General features: G+C 39.4%; 1 protein-coding gene across 1 annotated transcript in view; it reads right to left on the reverse strand.

Annotated features, from left to right (window-relative positions):
- Nucleotides 1–1,047: 1,047 nt before the first annotated feature.
- KCNK10 (potassium two pore domain channel subfamily K member 10) overlaps nucleotides 1,048–18,899 on the reverse strand; it is a 75,967-nt gene continuing 58,115 nt past the window's right edge. The window contains exons 3-7 of the mRNA XM_075282406.1: nucleotides 17,396–17,513; nucleotides 16,795–16,955; nucleotides 11,596–11,782; nucleotides 7,353–7,495; nucleotides 1,048–3,395 (exon numbers count right to left, since the gene is read on the reverse strand). Coding sequence (XP_075138507.1) covers nucleotides 2,778–3,395; nucleotides 7,353–7,495; nucleotides 11,596–11,782; nucleotides 16,795–16,955; nucleotides 17,396–17,513 — 1,227 coding nt within the window. The 3' untranslated portion in view covers nucleotides 1,048–2,777. The remainder of the gene's footprint in view (nucleotides 3,396–7,352; nucleotides 7,496–11,595; nucleotides 11,783–16,794; nucleotides 16,956–17,395; nucleotides 17,514–18,899) is intronic.

Raw genomic sequence — 18,899 nt, forward strand, 5'->3', positions numbered from 1 at the left:
ATTTCTCCTGCCTTGCACCACAACTTGCTACCAGCACACATCAGCTCTGTATACAACCTACAGCAGGACAGTGGCCAGTGGATGATCATCACCAAGGCCTAGTGTATACAGAACATGTGTGAAATGACAGCAAGCAGTGGTTGTGGATTGGGGGATGATTTAGCATTTTTTTACCTTCCAACTTTAGTTACCTTTGTTTTTAAAACATTTGGGAGTTTTATCAGGGCATGGAGATATCTTGTTGGCCTTTCTGTAAAATCCTATTGAAATCAATGGTATGTATATGATGTATTAGTAAATTGTACAAAAATTCAAAGCTGGATCTCCGGTGATAGATGTTGTATATGTAGACCCTGTATATACTGAGGACTATACCACTGATTTCCTGTGGATTCACCCCAGTGCATCTTGATACATTGTGTTACAATGTTATTTCTCTCTTCATCACAATATATCCCTATCTCCCTTACACAGAGTAAGCGTCTGCTATAGCAAGTAATATTGCTCTACCAAATACAAAATATTTTATGGTAAGACTTGGAAGGAAAGCTTATGAAATTCTCCAGTACGTATTTACAGCTTTTACCAACAGTGTGCCAAAGCTATTCATTAAAATTGCAACAAATTTTCTGCTTGTAACATGGGGCCATAGAGCAGTAGGGGCATGGCATAGGACAACCTAGTCCTTTCATTACAGCACAGGACTCAGTAATGTCCCGGGATGGGAGGAAATCACTGCTTTTCTGTTATTTCTGTAAATCTATTTGCAATTTCATGACAATTTCTGGAATTTATCAGAATTCACATTCCACTTTTATACTTCAAACCAATGAATAATGAAGAGTTTCTGTGGCGTGTCTAATGTAAGCATATTGGGGGATACATTTCAGAAATCCTACTCTCCTGTCCTGTTTGTACAATATCAAGCACTTCCGATCTTCAGTAGTTTAGCTATTGGGGTATCCGAGGTTGCAATTCTCATTAATAACCACTGCCTGGCAGAGGCGACAGGCAAAGACTCTCTTCACAAGGTCCCAATAGCTTCACGTTCCATCTCTGCTTGAGAAGTGCTTAATATATTACTACGCTGGACTGCAATATGGCACCATGTAGAAATAGCTTTACATTCCCACTGATATTTGACAGAAACAATAAAAACTTTTAGGTCACCTAAGGATTTATTGTTCAGTATGTCTGGTTATAAAACTCCCTCTAATCCCTTGCAAAAACTCGCAGGATGTGCAATAGAAAACCAATAAAGGAACACTGATAGAAGAACCGAGCGTCCAGCAATGCAAAAAACAAACTAATTATTGAAAATACTCTTAAAAAGTTACAAAATAAGATGGCACAAAGCGGTGAGCACTTCTCGTCCCTCTCCAGCCAGACTACATGGAGGGACTCGCATGTTATGGTGTGTGTGGTTTTTTTTTTGTTTGTTTTTTTTGTATGGATTTTTTGAGTGCCCATGAAATCCTTCACTTAAAAGAAGGGAACGAGCCCTGAGAATTGCACAATAACATCCCCATCGTTGTTTTTGTCTCTAGGTGCTGGGATTATTACAGTCTTATAGCGCGGGCGGCTTTGAACCACATGCAAGACGCTCCGCTGCTTCCTTGTTATACAGCATTGAGAACTGAAATTTCTTCAGCAAATATAAAGTGTTTGCAATAAAAAAAAAGCACGCATGATCCACTCTGCAGTGTGTTTTTCTTTTTAAAACTGACATCTTTCAATTTATGTTGGGGCTTGCAGTGCCCACATCTACCGCTAGGGGCGCTGTCACAGTCTCTGGTGCTTTCATTGGTTATGGTTGCTGCCACAGTGCTTGTTTACGGTTAAAAAGCTGACACGCAGTTATTCTGTGGGGTGTGCTGATGTTGTTACTGGCCAGTAAAGGATCTGGCTCAATGTAGAGGTTAGAAAGATGATAAATGTCACTTAAGTACTCCATATTCTATTCATGTGCCACAAAATGCATATAGGTGTTTATTTGCAAGCTTGGAAAAAGCTTCCTACCACGTTTAATTTAGACAGTGAAATGTGTTACTATCGCCACATTTCTTCATATACTGGATTTGGACTGAAAAATGTTCCCTGTCTTGTCTGAGTTGGAGTGAAACGCGTTGCCATCTCCATGTTTCCTTGTATAGTCTATTTGTAGGCTTACAAAGTGTATCCTTCTATATTTCAATTAGAGAGTGAAACGCGTTGCAATCGTAATTGTTTTTGTGTACTCTTTATGCCAGCATGGAAAATGCTTCCTGGGACTCTCAGATTGAGTAAAGAAACGCAATGCCATCTCAGTGTCTCCTGTAATGACTATGGTTATCTTATCCAGCGTAACACAGTGCTGTTTTCCACATTCTGGCTGCTATCTTGCTATATTTTTTATTTGTAGCTGTTGTTGGGGGGCTTATTTTGGCAGTCAGTTATGGCACAGTAAATGTTTCCACCAATGCAGATTAAAGAGCTCCAGTTAATTGAAAAGTCTGCATAAGGCACATGTCTCGAGAGCTCCTACGAAGTAACCGATTGTTGTCGGTTCTGGTTTACACCCCAGGGCGATATTTTAACCCCTTCTGTGCTGGAGGGGGCAGTTACCACATAGGATTACTATCCTCTCCAACACAGAAGGGGTCAAAGGTTACTGCTGAGTCAAAGTACAAACTAACTTTGGGCTCCAGAATGGAAATAGAAAGTCAATGGTCCATCCCACATTGCAGCCCACAGCTTTGTTGTGCCATGACAGAGCAATGATCCTCAATTTTGCCCTTTTAGTTTCGTTCTTCAAGTAATGCTTTGTTCTCGTGCTCCTCATCTTTGGTTTCACAGGGGACTGAGCCATTCTCTATGATGGAGTGCTGGATGAAGTCAGAGAGAGTTGCTGTGTCTGAGGTGGACATCCTATCGCCTTCGCCCTCTTCCTTCTTCTCTTCATCTGCAGAATATTTTCTGAAATTCTCATAAATTTTCCGTACATCCTCTGGAAGATTCTTCTTCAGGTCCTTATTTTTCCTTTTGGTTAACTTTGATGAATTGGAGCCAAACTTATTGATAATATTATCTTCTGAGAGGCCTTGAGCATGTAAGCTGTTGAACTGCTCAGCCCCTTTAAGTCTTAGATTATTGGGTCTGTTGTTTATACTCTCTTGGGATGAGGCCTTGAAACGGCCATTCTCCAACTCTGCAAACACTGAACGTTTTTCTGGGGAGAGCATGTCAAGAGAGTGAGCTCTCTGGTCAAGACCAAGCCGTCTGCGCTCCATGCTCCTGATTGTGGCTGCCCTCTGGAGCTTGTCATGGATCTCTACACTCAGGCGTCTTCGAGTCTCCCTGAATTCTGCGGTCACATTGGCTTTCCACTCTGCAGCATGAGCCTTGATTTCTCCAACCTAGAGAAAAAGATTAGGATGACTATCAGTGCCTTGTTATAATTTAACAATTCATTAGAGAGGCATGAACTAAGTATTCTTTATTTAACATTCATCAACACCTTAGGCCCTGTATTAGGCATTGAATATAATACTTCTACAACCTCACTCTCGAAAGATTACTAAATAAGCCTAGTTTGCAATCATAGGGCTTACCCAAGGAACAAAATCTGCTACTGCCTGGGATCTGGAAGTCCTGCAGTTCTATACCCTCTCTTGATGCACTAACTCTTGATTGTATGACTGACCCTGCTCTACTCTGAGGACAAGCAGAAGGAGTAAAGCATGATCAGTCACATGAGCAAGAGGTGCATTTGGAAGGGAGGCCAAACTGTGAGAATTCTGGATCCCAAAGATCAGAACTTAAAAAGACCAGAACTTGTGCAGTGGGTATGATGCACATATATTAGTAAGTAGGATCTAGATCTAGATGTTCCCTGCACAACCCCTTTAAGACTTGTTAGAAAGATGGTGTCCCCACTAAAGTTGTATCAAAAGGGATCAACGATTCTACATACAGCAATCATACAGAGCCCCTTTGTGGTGGGATTCATGCCTTTTGTACATGGCAGCATCTACGATACTGACGTAATGACTCCTACTAGCCTCAGTGTAGCCAATGCCAGAGAGATTTGTGATCACATTCTACCAAAGTTTCCCATATGATCCACTAGCTGGTACCCGCGACTTCGTCTGCGGTGATTGTAGAAGTGGGTATGTACAGGCGTGGGTAAGGTTTTCGTACTGTGTATAAGGTATGGGATATGAAATGTAAGTTTGTATCTTGTTTTTGCTGTAATTCAGAGAATACGTGAGACTTTTGTGTTGCAGTTACTTTGTATTTGAGCTGCTATATATATGGTGTTGTGAGAAACTGAACATAGTGACTTTGGGACCAAAGTATTTGAAGTTAACCCTTTCCCGCCGATGGCATTTTTTGATTTTCGTTTTTCATTTTTGACTCCCCTCCTTCTAAACCCCATAACTTTTTTTTTTCTCCGCTCCCAGAGTCATATGAGGTCTTAATTTTTCTGGGACAAATTTTTATTCATGATGTCACCATTATTTATTCTATATAATGTACTGGGAAGCAGGGAAAAAATTCAGAATGGGGTGGATTTGAAGAAAAAATGCATTTCTGCGACTTTCTTACGGGCTTTGGTTTTACGGCGTTCACTGTGCAACCAAATTGACATGTTCCCTGTATTCTGTGTTTCGTTACGATTCCGGGGATACCAAATTTATATGGTTTTATTTACATTTTGACCCCTTTAAAAAATCCAAAACTATGTTAAAAATTTTTTTTTTGAAAAGTCGCCATATTCTGACAGCCATAACTTTTTTATGCGTCCGTGTACGGGGATGCATAGGGCGTCTTTTTTTGCGGGACCGGGTGTACTTTGTAGTTCTACCATTTTCGGGAAATGTTATTGCTTTGATCACTTTTTATTCAAATTTTTATCAGAATCAAAACAGTGAAAAAACGGCGGTTTGGCACTTTTGACCATTTTTCCCGCTACGGCGTTTACCGAACAGGAAAAATATTTGTATAGCTTTGTTGAGCGGGTGATTTCGGACGTGGGGATACCTAACATGTATGTGTTTCACAGTTTTTAACTACTTTTATATGTGTTCTAGGGAAAGGGCAGTGATTTGAATTTTTAATCCTTTTTATTTGTTTTTGTTTTTTTTTTTACTTTTTTTTTTTTAAAAAAAATTTTTGCATTTATTAGACCGCCTAGGGGTATTGACATGGGTGGGCGGTGTCGCGGATTGTCAGAGCGGTGGGGGTCGGCAAACATGGCTGCTCCGGAGCGTTAAAGAGAGCCTCCTAGAGGATCGTTAAGGTGAGGGGCAAAGTGGTAAAGTATATGTATATGTGATTGTGTGGGGTTAGGGGCTAGGCTGTAGAGGGCAATATGAATTTTGTGGCTTGCTATGGTCCAAAGTGTGTGAGATTGCAGAGATGGTGGTGTGAGTTTGGGTTTTGTGGGGTTCCTGGCACAAGCGTATGTGCGCTATTGTGACGAAAAGTAGCCTATTGCGCAATCAGGTGTATTAACTATGTTTGTGGAAACTTTCAGTCAAATCGGTCGAGCGGGTTTTGCGTGATTGAGGAACAAACATCTGAACATCCAAACATCCAAACACAAAAACTCACAAACCCACAAACTTTCACATTTATAATATTAATAGGATTATGTCCATTATGTCTTATTCGCTGTCCATGGTGCTGAAGCTGGAATCTTCTATACTGTATATGCTCTATCACCTTTCAGACCTTTCTGCATAAAACTTTTACATTTCTAGGCCCTGCTCATATTTTCAACAGGATTTCATGATTTAGCATGAAGACTAAGAAGACACATGCTCCATCTGTGCAATGTTCACCGGCTCGTAAATTCAGACATCTTACAACATTCTGTAAACAGTCTGTAATTCCCCAGCCCTTCAATATTGTGATCGATCACTGTGACAGCAGAAAATTCTCAGGAATCAGAAGTCATAATGTGCCAATAATGATAAAGTCTGTTCACTGGTGACAGCAGCTCTTATAGCTACCATTATACTTGTTATATATATATATATATATATATATATATATATATATATATGTTATACAGTATATATGTGCAAGATTTGACCGTGTACAACACACACAGATCTGTAGCCAAAGCCCAGACATACCCAGTGACACATGTACTGTGCTTGATGTGACATCAAAGAAATTGTCCAGGATTAGAAAAACATGGCTGATTTCTTCCAGAAACAGTGCCATGTCTGTCCACAGGTGGTGTTTAGTATTGTAGATCAGGCCCACTAATGGCACATCTGCAGATGGGTTATCTTTGGTATTGTAGCTCCATTCCATTGAAGTAATGCCTCATTCACATCTGCGTTTGGTAATCCGTGCGGGGAGTCCGCAAGAAGACCCCCCGAATGGACTACCAAACGCACTGGCAAGCGGTGTGCAGTGAAAGCACACGGACCCCATAGACTATAATGTGTGCTTTCATCATGTGGATGTGAAAGTAGATGACAACGTGAAAGTAGATCACAAAGTAATTTTCTGTCCGCATCTTCCTTGCGGACACCGGCAAAGAGCACACAGACCCCATTATAGTCTATGGAGTCCATGCGCTTTCACTGCACACTGCTTGCCAGTGCGTTTGGTAGTCCATTCGATGGGTTCCCATGCGGACTCCCCAAACTCAGATGTGAACGAGCCATTACTTTAATGGAATGGAGCTACAATACCAAAAATAACCCATCTGCAGATGTGCCATAGTTTCACATAGAGTTTCATAGAAGTCACTTTTCTGACTCCCTCTAAAGGATCACAGATTTGGTGCAAGGTGAAGTCGCCACCTCCCTGTACATGAGGTATGGTGTATTTTAAAAGAAAGCCAAGGAGATTAGAGGCAGAGTAATATAAATACACACACACATATATATCTGCTTTTACCCATATCTGATTCGATAACTATAAAACGAATACATACTATACATCCTACCGTACTTCTCTTTTTTTATGGGTTTTTGAACCATGTCTTATCCATGTGTCATCCATTTTTTTGCATTCACAAAACAAAATAAAACCGCTGTCTTCTTTATTTTCCAACATCAACTAACAAAGAATTAGTGAAAAAGATATGAAACATGGTCAGCCCATGGAAAACATCTGTATGAAGTCCTTCTTTTCTATTTCACGGCCTCATAGTCTTGAGTGGCCAAAGTTGAGAGGATACAAGGTACCCAGATGCTACAGAACATTCTATGCCTTTATAATAGCAGGTTCTTTATTAACTTATTATTGCTCAGTTATCAATGTGCTATTATGACAAAGTGCTATGTAGTATTACTATAGCTGTACAGTTTTATTAAGGAATAAGTAAGATTTGTCAGTGACTAATTTACCTCTTCTTTTGTTTTCTTTGATATCACTCGGAGCCAGTCTCCAATCATGCTCAGGACGGCTGCGAAATATGCAAGACCAACCAGGATCCAGAACCATACGAGCGGCTTGTACCATTCCCGATACATTATATCTGTATTTCCACCTGTAAAAGAAGTACCTCTATATTACTTGGGTATAATGTGTGAGAAACATAATTAGAAATATATATTCCTAATGATTAATGATGTCATTGCTATACAATACAATGTAGATTTGGAGAGGACTGATGGTACTGCTGTCTACTATAACTTACGCTATATGGACAAAAGTGTTTGGACACCAACACATTACACCTATAGGAGCCTTTCAAAATCCATAGGTTTTAATATGGAGTTGGTAACCCCATTGCAGCTAATACAGCTTCTAATATTCTGCGAAGGCTTTCTACAAGATTTTGGAGAGTGTCTGTGGGAATTTTTCCCCATTCACACAGAAGAAGCATTTTCAAGGTCAGACACTTAGATGAGATGTAAAGCTGAAACAGAAAAAACTGTTCCCACAAACTTGGAAGGATAGACTTTTCAAAATGTCGTGATGTGCTAAAGTATTAAGATCTCACTTCAATGAAACTAAGGAGTCAAGACCAGCCCTCGAAAATAATCCAGCAGCATTATCCCTCCTCCACCAAACCGTAGCGTTGGAACAATGCAGTCAGGCAGGGAACATTCTCTTAACATTGACTAAACCTGGACTCCCTGTCGGACAGAGACGTGTGATTCATCCCTCTATAGAACATGTTTCCAGTGCAGAGTCCAGTTGTGGCATTGTGCTTTACACCACTCCATTCAACCTGCCTCACGGCATCCAACACCTGCCATTGTGTTTGATGATGTAAAGCTTACATACAGAGCTCGGCTTTGGAAACACATGCCATAAAGCTATTTTCACACAGTTTTTGTGCAGATGGTAATACCAGAGGAGGTTCAGAACTCAGCAGTTATTGAGTCGGGAGAGCACTGGCGACTTTTATGCACTATGCGCCTCAGCATTCAGCGGCCCCCTCTGTGCTGTTGCTATGGCTCCTACATGCTTCTACTTTTCTATAATACCACTCACAGTTTATTGTGGAATATCGCTGGTAAAAATATAATATAAGCTATATCTGTTTATGCAGTGATGTCACTACTGTATAATATACCTTATATCTGAAGATCAGCACTATAAAAAAGCAGCTTATTTTAATATAACTGGTATCTGAAAAGCAATTATACCATGGATTTGTAGTAAAACTTCTATGTAGGCAGCATTGATGCCTATACTATATGCGGATAGTTGTTACCATATACATAAGACAAATTCTAATTGGAGATTGTTGATGTCATTTTCTCTATAATATACTTTACATTTGGAGGGTGGCAATGTCACTGCTGAATAATATAACTTATACTTGGAGAGTGGTTATGTTATATTATTGTTGTGTATAATGTTTTATTGGTTCTCATTTATAAAAAGAACAGTGTAAACTGTATACAGCAGTTGGAATTGGGCCCCAATGCTTGAGGGGGCCTAAAGGCACCTCTGCCGAGTAAGCAGACACCCCTGTTAGAGCTGGGTGCTGCAGCTACTTCCAATAGGTACCACTAACAAAACAGTTCTCCTTCCTTGTGATACAGCTCTATGTATACTTTCCCATGAAGCATTGCCAATAAGTCTCTATACCGACTGGTCTTCTAAAGGAGAGCTAATACCTCCCCAGAGCTAGCCCAGAGGCTGAAAGTTATGCCCTAGATGACAGCTGCATCATTTACATTGACTAGCGTTTACATGGGCTATCTCCAGGACATCCAAAATCATATACTGATAGGGATTTCAAAATGTGAGTCCTATATTGGACAGTGACTGACAATGACTGTACAGCACTATGGAATATGTTGCCGCTATACAAATAAGAGAAATAATACAATAAAGTAAAAGAAATAATAATTAGTGAAAATATGAACTCCCTGTGGCTGTCCTCTAGGATCCTCAAGCTATGTCACTGACGTATCTACCAGCAGATTAACGACTTTGTCCCGCAGACAGAACCAAGCAGCTCCAAGTCTGAGATTTTTCATCCCTGAAGTCAATCAGGAAACTGCTCAGCGAACAACAAGAACCTGCAGAGACTTCTACTTCTCCAGTAATAGATTGTGCTGCGCAGCATGATAGAAATGCCTCAGAGAGCCGTACCCGGCCTTCGCCACTCTACAGACCCTTATTCAAAGAGCTTGCTGCTTACACTAATTGGAACGAACATAATTAATTTAAAACTGTTTTAATTGGATGTGATAACATCTAATGACTCTTAAGATGGAGGCTGATTCTTCTCCCTAGATTTCTCCTGACTCCATAAAAATGTAAAATTATATAATAATATAATAAAATATAATGTGACACCATATAGGAAAACTTTGTAATGACAGTACAAAATATGACATCGTACAGTATAATCTGTATAACAAAAGTAACAAAATAATAATATAACACGATACCATAAGAAGATAAAATATAAAACATAAAAACAATATTAAAACATGATAATAATAATCATAACAAGCTGTCTACCAATAAGTATTTGGACACCCATGCAAATGAAGATATCTGCGGTTGTGATGTACGTCACGCCTTACGCCGTTAAATAGGAAACAGCATTGGCATTAGTCGCATGCAAGATGCCACAAAGTGCAGAGTTGTCCAATTTCAAGAAAGGGGTAATTGTCGGGTACCACAGAAATGGTCGATACTTAAGGGACATAGCAAGTGAACTGAATTACCCAAAATCAACAGTGACCTATGTGATTACGAAGTGGAAGGTGAACGGTGATTGTCGGAATGTGCCCCGAGTCGGCAGACCCTGAAACTGGGAGATAGAGACTGACGAGTGCTGGCCAGAGAAACTGCACCAAACCGATGGCTCACATACACCAGGAGTTTCACCAGGCATCCAGGAGTATTGTATCCATCAATCCCATCCGTAAGGAAGCATCTCCTGGGCTCTACCAACTATTGGATAGGAATAAATGTGGTTTTTCTATTCTACCACAGGTGCCCAAATACTTATTGGTAGAAAGTGTATTTCAAAAGTAACATAAAATATAATATATAATACAAAACACAATATAACAATAAAAGTAATGCAAAACACAGCACAAAACAAAATAGCTGCATATAACATAAAATTCAATATTATAATATTAAACGTAGTAAAGATAATCTAGTGAATAATACACAATGATTTAAAAGTATCATAAAAAGAACATAAACTCATATATTAAAAGGTGATGTCATAAATAATACAACAAAATGGGAAATAATAATACAAGATAACATATTTAAAAATGAATTTCAGCTGCAACAGTAGCATGTGTTAAAATTTTAACGTTTTATGTTTTTACTGAGAGAAATTTCCATTTGATGCATTAATATATGGAATATAATTTGATAAGTTATGAGACCTGGTGTTAGTGTGGAGCAGGAAACAGAAGAGAAGACGCAAATTATATCTGCATCTTAGTCTCTGTTCACACTCCAGTTACTCATGCAGTTACTACATTTACTCCTATCTGATATAGTATCTCTCCCATGTATTTGAATCCTTACTCACAGTCTCCAAAACCTCAATAATACAGATTGAGCCCCCCGTAGTGGTCGCCTGATTGTTAAACCTGCCTCAGGCCCTCACACGTGTCTCATGGATAATTCATGAGAAGATGAGATCATCGGACAATCATAGAGGGGGTTGGGAGGAAGCAACTACTAACAAAGAACATAAAATGGAAGCAGCTGTTAACTCTTTATAACACAGGTCATCTGCAATTATAGGAGATTCACCTGCAACGTATCAGATGATTTATTGATGGTCCATGAACCCAGAACACACATAAAGAATTGGGGTGGAGACCCGTAATGTTATAGCCACATCTCGCCCAGGATTGCTGGTGAATCTTTTCTGTGTACGTGAAATATCAATGATATCCATATGTAATACATCAGTGTTTCACTTGCACAGAGGAGAAACCATCAGAGGCCGGGAACTTGAAGCAGCCATGTCTTGATCCAGGAACTAAGTGTGTCACCGCCCTTAGAAGGGATGGGCTCAGCAGTATATGACACGGTATGTAGTGTTGTGTGGTTCTCAGATTCTATCACACATAGGCTTAGATACAGCCATTTTCGCATATGACAATCTTAGATACACATTGGTAGATTGCTTCAGTCACTTACCTGCCACATAGTCCCCAAAGCCAACGGTTGTGAGTGTAACAACTACAAAATAAATGGACTCCAGCTCCGTCCATCCTTCGATCTGTTTGAAGATGACAGCTGGAATTGTGACAAACACCAGACACCCGGCTACGATGAACAAGATGGTGGAAATGACCCGGATCTTGGTCTGACTCACCTGCTTCTTCTGAAGCAAAGACACAGAGTTAGATTCACAGATTACTCTACTAAATATATATTGTTAATTTACATTTATTACAACTAGAATGAAATATATGAGATCCTATGAAGCATTGCAGTCTATGCGCTGGGGTTCAGATGGAGCAAAGTTTAAATTGACAGTTAATTTCAGGCAAGCAAAACTTTTTATATAAAGAAATTCCACAGTAAAGAATGGATACTCTGCAGATGGCATTATAGTAAATGGGGTCCCTCAAGATCTGTTGCAGGACTTTTCTCTCCACAAATTTTAAGCACATTATGCTCCTACTAAGACTCCAATACAAGTGTGAATCCAGCCTTAGACTGTTCTTTTGTTGCTATGACAGAACAGAAGAATGGACTAAAACAACGCAGATGTGAAGCCTAAACTATGCTTCTACACAGGGTATGGTGCACAACATGGTGGTCCTGAAGCAGCACCAGATGACAAGGAGATATAAGGTCATCTACTAATAAGAAATGTTAGGCTAAGGCCCCGCGTAGCAATCCGCTGCAAAAAAGTGCTGCAGGAAAAAAAGCAGAGGCAGCGCATCTGCTTCCATTATGCTTATAGGGAAACCACCAGCATTTCCGTAGGTATAATTGACACGCTGTGATTTCCAAAACTGCAACGGTTTTGAAATTGGCAGCATGTCCGCTGTGTGTATTTCTCCACAATTGCAGTCCTCTTTGCAGGGACTGTAAAACGCTGTGGTCTACACCAAGTGGGGCCCCGGCCTCAAGGAGGATTAGAAGTGAACGCGATTCCCATCCAGCAGCCATCCTCCATATATGACCAGATATACAAATCCCAACCATCAGTATTAAGTATAATAGGGGTAACATTTCCTATATTCATCTCATTGTTGCATTTTTCTGGTTCTGGTATAAAATTTGCAGATCTCATTTCATAGTCTGTTCTGTGAAGAAATCCTTATCTTTTTTCATTTTCAATTTGCATGAAACTATAAGTGACCCAACATGCAAATGAGGGAGTAATGAGATGCAAGAAAGGGACAGGATCCATTAATGTTCAGCCTCAGAGGAGCCTCACGGGAACAGTAAAGTGACTGAGCGCCTCCGAGGATCCAGAGGCAGCGGCTAGAAAATCCTGCTGATCTGATACCTTGGGAGCATTTACATCTTATTACTGTTTCCATGGTGACCAGTCAGGGTTCATGCAATTCCATGCTTGATAATCAATGAATCAGCAACCTTCTGAAAATCCTCCAGAAAATGACCATCCTGTCCAGGAGCAGGAAGCCATGATCTGTACGGTATCAGGAGGAATTATCAGGACTATGAAAGAGGAACGCTGCTGTAATGGAGTATGAGTATGTTTGGACTGTTAGTAAGTGACAGACACTGCATGAAGCAAGCGGATACCTTGGATTTCTATCACTAGGACATACACAATGGTCACTGGTTGACCCAAGTAATAATCTTGCCTTTATGGTACTTAGACCTAACACTGGATCATCATACATACCCCTACCAGAATTACCGCATGAGTATTCTATACTTTCTATCACACTACATCTCCCATCATCCACCACACCTGAGCATGTTCCTTATTACAATCCACCACACCCAAGTATGCTCCATAAGAGGGTATATTGGAGATATTTGAGGTTCTCCACCCCTGAAGGAAGCCAGCAGAATTGGGAGTGCACAACAGATGTAGAAAATCTAATAAGGGTTTTCCCCAGAGTAACAAAATAAAAAATATAACTTTTATTAATGATTGTTTAAAAATGGACAATCCATCAGCCACCAGTAAAACTCCATAACACACAGGTTCGGAATATAAAATAACAAAGATAAGCAGGGAGGGAGTAGGAGCTGTGGGAGTGGGCCTAATACTAAATCAATGTGCTCAGTGCTATTTTATATACCTCCCAAAGCAGATATTGGTATGTCAAACCCCGACATCAATTAAAAAACTACCACTCCCTTCCAAGTTCAAAAGCAGAGTATGGATAAGGTGTAAGGTGTGTCATTTATGTCTGTAAGCCCATCAGTCATAGGACAGAAGAAACCACACACAATATAACCGAGTGGTGGCTACAATGTAACACTCTGCAGACCAATCCCTTAGAAGCTCTATTAAGTCCAGAAACTAAGGTTTACTGCTGTCACTAAAACCCATTTGATTAATCGGACACCTGTCTGGTCTCTTTAAGTACCGGGACTCACCATCAGAGTCCCGGGAACTGTGGTTATTACCACACTACATTATATTTCAGGGTTAGATAGCACTAAAGTTCTGTTGATTCACCTAGTGTAATGAAACACATAGAGATACATACAGTTAGTACAGGGTGTGATATTTTACCTATGTGAGGGACAGTCTGCAGTAATATACCCAGAGAGACCAGACAGGCAGTCCGATTAATTAAATGGGTTTTAGTGACAGCAGTGAACCTTAGTTTCTGGAATAAATAGAGCTTCTAAGGCAGTGGTTCTTAACCAGGGTTCGATCGAATAATACTAATATAATAATATCCACGGTTCATTTTGTGTACCAGTAAAATAACATATACCTATGTCTTGAATTTGGAAAAAAATCATATTTGATTTATCACTAAAAAAGGGTTCGGTAAATGTGCATATGAAACTAGTGGGTTCGGTACCTCAAACAAGGTTAAGAACCACTGGTCTAAGGGATTGGTCTGCAGAGTGTTACATTGTAGCCACCACTCGGTTATATTGTGTGTGGTTTCTTCTGTCCTTTCACTGATGGGTTTACAGATAAAAATGACACACCTTACACTTTATCCATACCCTGCTTTTGCACTTGGAGTGGTATATTTTTAATTATTGTGGGGGTTTGACATACTAATATCTGCTTTGGGAGGTATATAAAATAACACTGGGCACATTGATTTAGTATTAGGCCCACTCCCACAGCTCCTACTCCTTCCCTGCTTATCTTTGTTATTTTATATTTCGAATCTGTGTGTTATAGAGTTTTACTGGTGGTGGATGGATTGTCCATTTTAAACAATAATTAATAAAAGTTATATTTTATATTTTGTTACTCTGGGGGATACCCTTATTAGATTTTCCAAATTCTTGGTAGACCTTTATCCATTGTGTATTTGCACAACAGATGTGACTGGAATAAAAGACATAATTTAACTCCAGGTCAATGTAAAAAAAAAAAGACAACGCAAAGGGATTCTAGAATTATATTACATTGAGATTTATCATATAAAGTGAGATTCCAGATGCAAGTGGAAAATGAAACTGTTCCACATGGCTGTCATGTTAGTAGACTCAATAAGGAAATTGTTATTGTACTTAACCCAAAACACATTATTCAATAAAAAATAATCTTTATCGATACTACTCTGGAGTATCACTGCCACATGCAAGAGTTTTATTTTCCTTGTACTACCCATATTGGAGGATCCGTTGCTGACCAAAGGAATTTATACCTCATAACTCACCTAGATACGCTGCTTATTAGCTGTAAAAATTCAACTCAGCCCTCCACATTATTGTCTATTTGCTCGCCCCTCTTTATCATGACTTTGTGTGACTCTATAGGCTCCCAACATAGATGAGTAATGCTATCAGCCTACACTCATCACCTGATCTGACCACGCCCACAATGACATCATACCTATCCCTCTTTATGATAAACAATACATATGATGTTACCCTTCTACTACATGCATGTGTAACACAATTGGGGGCTCATAAATTATAGGGGTAAAGGGGTTGGCTCTTGTTTCCTACACATGACTGTTAGTATATAGATGTAGTAGAATTAACCTGCACTGCTGCAGAGTGATATCTTATCAAAGAAGACAACAATAAAACAATAACCAATGAAAAGTAATTGAAAAATGTTTTTCCAATGACTTTTCTCTGTTTTTGTTGTCTTCTGTGATGAGATATCATTCTGCAATTGCACAGGTTTAGATGAACTCTACTACATCTGTATATGTGCCCAATGTGGCAGGATTACCTTGTTGCCTTTATTCCATATTATTGACCATATCATGCAGTATATTAGGACACAGTAATGAGCACTTTATATAAATAATTGCATCTTTTACTTTTTACGTTATTCTTAGAGACCTGTCTATAAGGTCATCATGACTGGGGTTAACTCACCATGAATCCAATTTACACGCTCGCAACTGCGCCGCTTCTTCTAAGACCTTCACAATTCAGCTCATTAAATATACATCCAGCATTTTACAGATCTCTGCTCATTAAGGTAATGGGCCCAGCTTGCATCAAGTGGCCCTGCTGAATCCAAGGGGTTGATTCTGTTTCATAAGGGGCAAACCATAGGAAACCTAACCTCTGGTCTCAGGAATGGCAGCAGAGCTAACACTCATGTTAGTAGGGAGCAGCGTACAGTATAAAAGATACAGAGGGTGTGGAAATTAACTATGGTCTCCTTTACCACTTAAAGGTATTGGCCCATGAGGGCTGGCAGAGTGGAGGGAATCGCTTCTGGATGGTGACTTGTGCATTTTGTACCTACTGTAAAGAATAAAGATGAGCGAGTACTGTTCGGATCAGCTGATCTGAACAGCACGCTCCATAGAAATGAATGGATGCACCTGGTACTTCCGCTTTGACGCTTAACCCCCCGCGTGCCGGCTACGTCCATTCATTTCTATGCGAATGTGCTGTTCGGATCGGCTGATCCGAACAGTACTCGCTCATCTCTAGTAAAGAAGTAAAGGGAGTCTGCCCAGAATATCACCCCATCCCCAGTAGTATATAGGATATGGTCACTTGATTTGGGTGTGGTTTTACTCTTGCGACTCAGCAAAAAAAGGGGAATAAGGCACCGCAAACACATTATCCCCCATGGAAAACCAAAATGCCGATTTGCTTTTCCCCGATATCTGCCATTGGAAGATTGGGAATATTCACAGACCACAAGAGACTACACAAGATAAATACACCTCAGTAACACAGCACAATTATTTCTATAAATCAATAATTCACCTATAGGAGATTGATCCTTACCCTAAAGACTTTCTCAACCCTTGCAATGCTTTTCCCAAAAATTGTACCCAGTTGGTCTCCAATGCCAGCTAATAAGAAGCCAAAAAGAGGGATTCCAAATATAGCGTATAGGATGCAGAAAATTTTCCCTCCTTCTGTGCTGGGTGCAATGTTTCCATAACCTGGTGACAGAAGAAACAGTCATCATGAGAGGAAGCATGCTCCTTACAATATTTAGACATCTTGTTTTGCAGCAATTGAAATGTAGGTTCATATCTGACAAGATCACACATTATACTGATGATATGTGACCCCATGATCTTGTGGGTTCTCCTTGGGTACTACGATTTCCTCCCACAGTCAAAAAACAAATTCTCAATGACTATCTATAAAGCTAAGCAGAAGTGGAAATATATGGGAGAAGCCCCAAAAACCTTGACACTCCTTATGTTTGAGTGGCATTTACATTTATTATGTAGCGCTATAAAGGGTCACTTTCATAGATTATTGATATGTAATACTTATAATGTCTCATCATTACCAAATCTGAAAACTATTCTGTATGTAACACATTGAATGACCAAAAAAATTAAAAATGGTGGCAGAGACATGCACAACTCACCAATTGTAGTTATCACCGTCCCAGCAAAAAAAAAGGCGCTGCCCAGATCCCAGTGGCTGCTGCTGTTTGAGTAGTTTCCAATGGGATTGACTCCAGCATTGTCAGCATCAATGGCTTTCTAAGGAGAGGCAAGCATTTAATGATGAACCCAGTAACCAGTCTAACAATTAAGATCAACAATTCACATAGAACATCTCAACATCTCTTCTACAGAAACACAGCATGTTCATTGTAGCTGAGGAATTGTAATCTTTTTCCCTATATATTGAATAAAGGGAATAAAGCAGAGAAAACCACGGGAAAAACTCTATTAGGCTAAAGTCCCACATTGCGGTAATGTAGTTTTTTTTTTGTTGCAGATTGTGCTGAGGTTTTTTGAGCCAAAGCCAAAATTGTATACAAAAGGAATGGGAAATGTATAGGACGTTCTTACACTTCTACCTTCTGCTCAATCCATTCCTGGCTTTGGCTCAAAAAACCGCAACAAAATCTGCAACAAAAAAAGCTGCGTTTTCGCAATGTGGGGCTTCAGCCTAAAGCAGAAAACAAATTGCAGTGTGTTTTAGCTGTATCTTTAGCTGCAAATCACTATGTACAGGAATATAACTACTATAAAACTGCCCCCTATGTACAAGAATATAACTACCTAATATTGCTTCTGTGAGCAACAATTTTATTAATGTAATACCCCCCACATACAAAAATAACTACTGTAATACTGTCCAATGGACAACTGCCTCTATGCACAAAAATATAACTACTTTAATACTGCCTCCTATATTCAAGGATATAACAGTTACAATGCTGCCCTCTATTAACAAAAATATAACCACCTAATGCTGATATTGTTGGCAACAATTTGTCAACTAATATAATACTGTCCCCTATAAACAAGAATATAATTACAATATAATTACTGTAATACTGCCCCATGAACAAGAATATAAATACTAACTACCTCTATGTACATAAATATACCAACTATAATACTTTCCTGTATGCATAAGAATATAAGTACTATAATATTGCTCCATATGTACAAAAACATAACTGCTATAATACTGCCTCTAAATATAAAACTATAACTAGTATAAATCTTGTTGGACATAAATCTATGTCCAACAATATAACTCTTATAATAGCCAACTGCTGCACATAGAAGAATTTAAGTATTATAATGCTGAGCCTTATATATAAGAATTTATAAGAGGTTTTCTAATACTGTCTGAGGCGTCTGACGCATTTAGTCACTGACATCCTTTATCACACTCTGTAGGCACACATTTAATGAAGCATGCCTCTGCACAATGAAGGGGATAGAGTGGTTATATCTTTTAGAGTATGTTCACACATAAGCATAACAGAAAAAAATCTGAGACCCAATTCCCTGACGTAGATTAGCTATCCGGAGTGTAGATTAAATCCACAAATTTGAGTCAAATCCGACATGTGTGAAGACAAGTCTTACTGTTCACGACCAAGTGACAAGTGAGAGAAAATGCTC

The sequence above is a fragment of the Leptodactylus fuscus genome, chromosome 7 (assembly GCF_031893055.1).
Source record: "Leptodactylus fuscus isolate aLepFus1 chromosome 7, aLepFus1.hap2, whole genome shotgun sequence".
NCBI lineage: Eukaryota > Metazoa > Chordata > Amphibia > Anura > Leptodactylidae > Leptodactylus > Leptodactylus fuscus.